The sequence below is a fragment of the Coregonus clupeaformis genome, chromosome 18 (genome assembly GCF_020615455.1).
Source record: "Coregonus clupeaformis isolate EN_2021a chromosome 18, ASM2061545v1, whole genome shotgun sequence".
Classification (NCBI taxonomy): domain Eukaryota; kingdom Metazoa; phylum Chordata; class Actinopteri; order Salmoniformes; family Salmonidae; genus Coregonus; species Coregonus clupeaformis.
Window position 1 is genome coordinate 36519783 of NC_059209.1, and position 6245 is coordinate 36526027.

The 6245-nt window shown below is 40.4% G+C and overlaps 1 protein-coding gene across 1 annotated transcript; it reads left to right on the plus strand.

The window, feature by feature from the left end:
• The first annotated feature begins 883 nt into the window (after positions 1–883).
• LOC121587305 (interleukin-8-like) lies at positions 884–2792 on the plus strand. The gene is made up of 4 exons (XM_041904215.1): positions 884–998; positions 1247–1382; positions 1873–1953; positions 2028–2792. Exons 1-4 carry the CDS (start codon positions 935–937, stop codon positions 2101–2103), a joined length of 357 nt encoding a protein of 118 aa, XP_041760149.1. The 5' UTR covers positions 884–934; the 3' UTR covers positions 2104–2792.
• The last annotated feature ends 3453 nt before the right edge of the window (positions 2793–6245 follow it).

A 6245-nucleotide genomic window follows, 5' to 3' on the forward strand; every position in this document is an offset into this window, starting at 1 on the left:
GGATTAGTCTCTATAGATAGTCTGGAGATAATCTCTGTTATTATGATACACACTGCATGGATTAGTCTCTATAGATAGTCTGGATATAATATGTCTGTTAGTATGATACCCAGTGCGTGCTTTACATTACACTTTGATCTTCAGATGTTAATCACACATATCTTTATCAATAAAGGATTATCCTCAATGTTGACAGCATGTACCCATAAGTCAATGCACCCAGAACATGTACCAAAGGTCAACCTTATCATGATAGAATGCTGACTGTAGCTACTGTAGTTTCCCGTCCTCGGCTTTATCTACAATGTCAACGACGGCTGAAGCTCATTTCTACTTTATGTAGAGAGGCCAAGAGAGTGTCAGTACATTCCATTTGGAACTATAATGACATAAACATCAATCTGTCTCAACTGCTACTTAAATTACTGTGTAACCTTTCCAGCCCTGTTAATTTAAAGACTAATAATTTCTATATAAAACAGAAAGATAATGAGATGGAGAGGGAGCGAGGAGATAGCAAGAGAGAGAGAGAGGATAGAGCAAGAGAGAGAGATATAGTTCCATGTATTTTTTTTTTTCTGCATGTGAAATCAAGTGTAATCAACCTTAAAACAAATAAATGGGTAAGCTAAATCAACTTAAAACAAGTAATTCAACTTAAGCATCTCAATACAAGATTTCATATTTAGGTATATTGGACATTTTCATGTTTTACAGTGTAAAGAAAGCTTCCACCTATGATACTAGGCCTTCCCACCAACTGAAATATATTAATGTTGGTAAATCAAATTAATTTTTGTAAATGTGGGATTCCCCCACACACTTCCTCATTTCCTTGTTTGCAGCTATATAAACCCAGAATGCACATCACTCCATCACTCACTCTCAGCGCACTCCGATCTTGATCTTTAACCTCAGCCGACCCAGACTCAAGATGCCCTTCAAGCCACACTATCTGTTGGTCGTCCTGACCGTATACTGCTTTGCTGCTCTTCATGGTGAGATGGATCTGCTAAATAGTTGCAAAATTTTTTGCATTTGAAAACATAATTGCAGTAGGACCTAAAACGTATGTTCATTCAAACTCTTACCTTGAAAATGTATCTTTCAGTTGGTCTTGAGGATTTTACTTGATCTGCTTTTACTTTGCTTATTATATATATATATATATATATATATATATATATACTTATTATTATACTAATATTGCGTATTACCGATATGGTCTTTCTCCTTCTGCCTGCAGCGTTGCCAATGGGTGGCTTCGCTCCACGTCTGACGTGTCGCTGCATCCGGACGTCCTCTGCCTTCATCTCTCCTGCGCGGTTTCACAGACTGGAGATCTTACCTCCAGGAGCCCACTGTCGTCACATTGAGATCATGTGAGTCAATAGAACGTCTCTATCTCAATATATTCTAATGAAACCATGGAGTCACTGGGCTTGGGTGAAGCACTAAACTGCAGTTTTCAAAATGCATGTAGGAAAAAAATCGAAAAGTGTGGGGGACAGGAAGTAGTGGAAGGAAAAACAATTGTCACCTTACTGTCTTACATGCAAACCCATTAGAAGTAATATGCCGTTTAGCAGACGCTTTTATCCAAAGCGACTTACAGTCATGTGCGCATATATTTTTACGTATGGGTGGTCCCGGCGATCGAACCCACTACCCTGGCTTAACAAGCGCCATGCTCTACCAATTGAGCTACAGAGGACCAGTGAAGAGTTCAAGACTCCCACCTCACACATAACCTACAACAGACTACAATAAATGATGCCATTTTCATGGTAAAGCTCTGATATTTAAAAATATATATATTTCTCTGGTAGTTAGACTTCTTCTTGGCTGTAATGTATCCCCTCCATTCATCAGCGTTACCAAGAAGGACAATACCATCGTGTGTGTGAATCCAAAGGCAAGATGGATAAAAAAAGTCATTGCCCAGTTACAAAGGTAAATACAACACATGCACGCAACACACACTTTTGTTGACTGTAACCTTTAACACAGACCATCTCTTTCAACAGTAACAAGAGAAGTGCAGGTGTCCCCATCTCAACCACTACGGACAGCATCAACACGAAACTGGAACAGCGACAGTAAATTATAAAACATCATCACATCATTCAATCTGGAGCAAAATGGAATGTGCACAACACCAGTGTATGTAATACCAATGCATTCAATTGTAATAGCAAATTATTTTGTTTCTCTCAAATGATCTCTGTATGTATTGAGTTATTATTTAATGTATTCTTCATGTAATGACTCTAACCCAGAAAAATAATCTGTACAAGACAACTTTTTTTTTTTTTATAAGGTTTTTATTGCCTAATTGCTGATGCGCGTGTATATTTTCTTTTTATGTGAACATTATTACCCCAATAAAATCCACAAAACGAAACACTTTTCAGAGTAATACAAAGTTAGCACCTCCACCTCTGATTGGTTGACAGATTCCACTCCCAGCAGGAGGTGGGACTTGGGTTGGTTGTATTTCACTCAACTTAAACCCTTTTGCTCTTTGGGAAGCAAAGGTCATTCTCAAACTTCCTGGTCATATTTTAGGCTTCCTTGCTTGCCTAAACACTACAGGGTCTACTTCCTCGTCCTTGATCACATGGTTAGTATGAACGTATTGACCCGACCACATAGACCACAATCCCTCTGTCCCATACTCGTGTCAAATATGTTTTATGATTATTGGTAAAGCTTGTAGGTACAGTCATGGTCAAAAGTTTTGAGAATGACACAAGTATTGGTCTTCACAAAAGTTTGCTGCTTCAGTGTTATGAGACATTTTTGTCAGATGTTACTATTGTATACTGAAGTAAAATTACAAGCATTCCATAAGTGTCAAAGGCATTTATTTACAATTACATTAAGTTTATGCAAAGAGTCAATATTTGCAGTGTTGACCCTTCTTTTTCAAGACCTCTGCAATCCGCCCTGGCATGCTGTCAATTAACTTCTGGGCCACATCCTGACTGATGGCAGCCCATTCTTGCATAATCAATGCTTGGAGTTTGTCAGAATTTGTGGGTTTTTGTTTGTCCACCCGCCTCTTGAGGATCGACCACAAGTTCTCAATGAGATTAAGGTCTGGGGAGTTTCCTGGCCATGGACCCAAAATGTCAATGTTTTGTTCCCCGAGCCACTTAGTTATCACTTTTGCCTTATGTCAAGGTGCTCTATCCTGCTGGAAAAGGCATTGGTCGTCACCAAACTGTTCTTGGATGGTTGGGAGAAGTTGCTCTCGGAGGATGTGTTGGTTACCATTCTTTATTCATGGCTGTGTTCTTAGGCAAAATTGTGAGTGAGCCCACTCCCTTGGCTGAGAAGCAACCCCACACATGAATGGTCTCAGGATGCTTTACTGTTGGCATGACACAGGACTGATGGTAGCGCTCACCTTGTCTTCTCCGGACAAGGTGTTTTCCGGATGCCCCAAACAATCGGAAAGGGGATTCATCTGAGAAAATGACTTTACCCCAGTCCTCAGCAGTCCAATCCCTGTACCTTTTGCAGAATATCAGTCTGTCGCTGATGTTTTTCCTGGAGAGAAGTGGCTTCTTTGCTGCCCTTCTTGACACCAGGCCATCCTCCAAAAGTCTTCGCCTCACTGTGCGCGCAGATGCACTCACACCTGCCTGCTGCCATTCCTGAGCAAGCTCTGCACTGGTGGTGCCCCGATCCCGCAGCTGAATCAACTTTAGGAGACGGTCCTGGCGGACGCTGGAATTTCTTGGGCGCCCTGAAGCCTTCTTCACAACAATTGAAACTCTCTCCCTGAAGTTCTTGATGATCCAATAAATGGTTGATTTAGGTGCAATCTTACTAGCAGCAATATCCTTGCCTGTGAAGCCCTTTTTGTGCAAAGCAATGATGACGGCACGTGTTTCTTTGCAGGTAACCATGGTTAACAGAGGAAGAACAACGATTTCAAGCACCACCTTCCTTTTAAAGCTTCCAGTCTGTTCTAACTCAATCAGCATGACAGAGTGATCTCCAGCCTTGTCCTCGTCAACACTCTCACCTGTGTTAACGAGAGAATCACTGACATGATGGCAGCTGGTCCTTTTGTGGCAGGACTGAAATGCAGTGGAAATGTTTTTTTTGGGGATTAAGTTCAATTTCATGGCAAAGAGGGACTTTGCAATTAATTGCAATTAATCTGATCACTCTTCATGACATTCTGGAGTATATGCAAATTGCCATCATCAAAAAGCTGAGGCAGCAGACTTTGTGAAAATTAATTCTCAAAACTTTTGACCACGACTGTACACCATGTAGATGGATGGCTGGGGTTGGATGCATAGGGGTCAGATAAACTAAGATAAACTAAAGACAAACACATATTTAAAGTAACACGAGTGCTTTCTTTTCATCACACTAAGCAATGAGCTTGCAATAGCATTCACACAGCTTTAAACCTAACATTTCTCTTCTAAAAAGGTGGCTTAGGTCTGAAAAGACTAAGTGATATTCACCAAAGCCTAGAGTTCACCATTCAAAAAGATTTCTGCTAACAAAACCTCTAGCAATTCGGTCACTCTGTGCCAAGTCCGCCAAATGATGACCCGAATGAACAAATTAAAAACAAACTGAAATTAAATCAATCACTACATTCAGAAACACAACGGAACGTGTGCCTCTGGGTCTAACTGTAGAGATTTAAACTCTGGGTCTAGCACGGTCTCCGAGGGGCTACCTATGGTCACTCTCAATATGGCTGACAAGCAACTGAATGATCGTTCCTACTAGTGATGCACGGGTTGACTCATAACCTGCAGTCCATCTGGTTATATCAGTGGGGTGGGGGGGTTTAGGGTCATGAAATATTGTGTGGATGAAGAGCGGTGGGTGGCGGGCAGGTTTGAGAAAGAGGTTTTCCTTTCATTATTTGATGCTATCTGGCATTAGTGCATAAGCCTAAGCTTTAAGGCCTAAGCACACAAACAGCCTACAGCCAATCACCAAATTATTTTGGGAACAGGCAGAAAAAGTTAACGTCGTTCCAAGGAGGCAAAAAGGACAATGTGGGAGTTTAATTCAATAAGAGAAAATCTGCAAAATGGAGAGTTGAAAATAAAGAGAAGGGAGGGCCAGAAAAGTCATGTTTGGGAAAGATTTGGTGAAGTGGTAAAAGGATGATACCAACGGCGGGCGGCCATGTTATGTGTTATGATTGTGAGGCGCTTTTACAAAATCCACAGTCACAAGATGGGCACGTCAAAGGAACTGTAGCCAGATGGGTTAAATGGAAACTGAAATCTGGACACTGACTGTAGGTCTATAACCTCTCACATGGCCTTAATATGAACTCCTGCAGAATTAAGCATTTCTTGCAGTAAAATGATAAACCAAATGTAGGCTACATTTTTACTCTAGAACAGGAGTGGAGAAATATGATTTATTTATTTCAGCGTCTTGACAGAAAGTGAATGCGCAGTTAGATACCGTCTGTAGAGGTGCTATCTTTATCAGGATCATATAAAAGCTGGTAGTATTTCAACAACATTAAATAAGCATCCAAGCCCAACTGAAATCTTATCAGAAACATGTTGGGTCATTTTCACAGATTTTTATTTCCTTACAACCGGTCAAACTGATGTCATTTGGAAATTCTGCACAGAAAATGTTTCAATTTTTTTTTCTCAGTTATTGCATTTTTCTCCCCGGTCCCTAAATGTATTTGCTCCACGAAAGAAGCAGAGATGACAGAGAAAACTTTACTGATGTCAACTACACTGAAGCATTAATTCTATTGATTGAGGACATTCTGGTGAGCAAGTATCTAATTATAGTTGAGTAACAAATAGCCTACCAAAATGTTGGAAATTATAAGCAGATATATTATCTAAATCAAGAAAAAGAAACCCATTAAAAAAATTAAAAAACTTTTGAAACAAATAGCTTCTCATCTTCAGTTTATTGAGAAAACATAGAAAATAGATGCCATTTTTTCAATTATTGAATTGGAATTTCAGAAGGGCAACCCCCAGTGGTGTGAAACGAGAGGGTTCTAGTGTTCCATCCCTGGACCTCCTGTACCCTGTACCTCCTGTACCCTGTACCTACGTTCAACTTCACTTTCTCATCTACCGTCTGAGGTTGGGGGTCATAGAAGAGAGAAAGGATGGAAGGATGGAGGGAGGGATGAATGGAGGGATAGATGGATAGATGGATGAATAGCTAGAAGGATGGATAGATGGATGATAGATGGATGAATGGATGGATGGATG

Coding starts and splice junctions, on each gene's coding strand:
- LOC121587305 (XM_041904215.1), top strand. CDS start 935: ATGCCCTTCAAGCCACACTATCTGTTGGTCGTCCTGACCGTATACTGC. Junction 999..1,246: donor CTGCTTTGCTGCTCTTCATG/GTGAGATGGATC, acceptor TTCTGCCTGCAG/CGTTGCCAATGGGTGGCTTC. Junction 1,954..2,027: donor GTCATTGCCCAGTTACAAAG/GTAAATACAACA, acceptor CTCTTTCAACAG/TAACAAGAGAAGTGCAGGTG.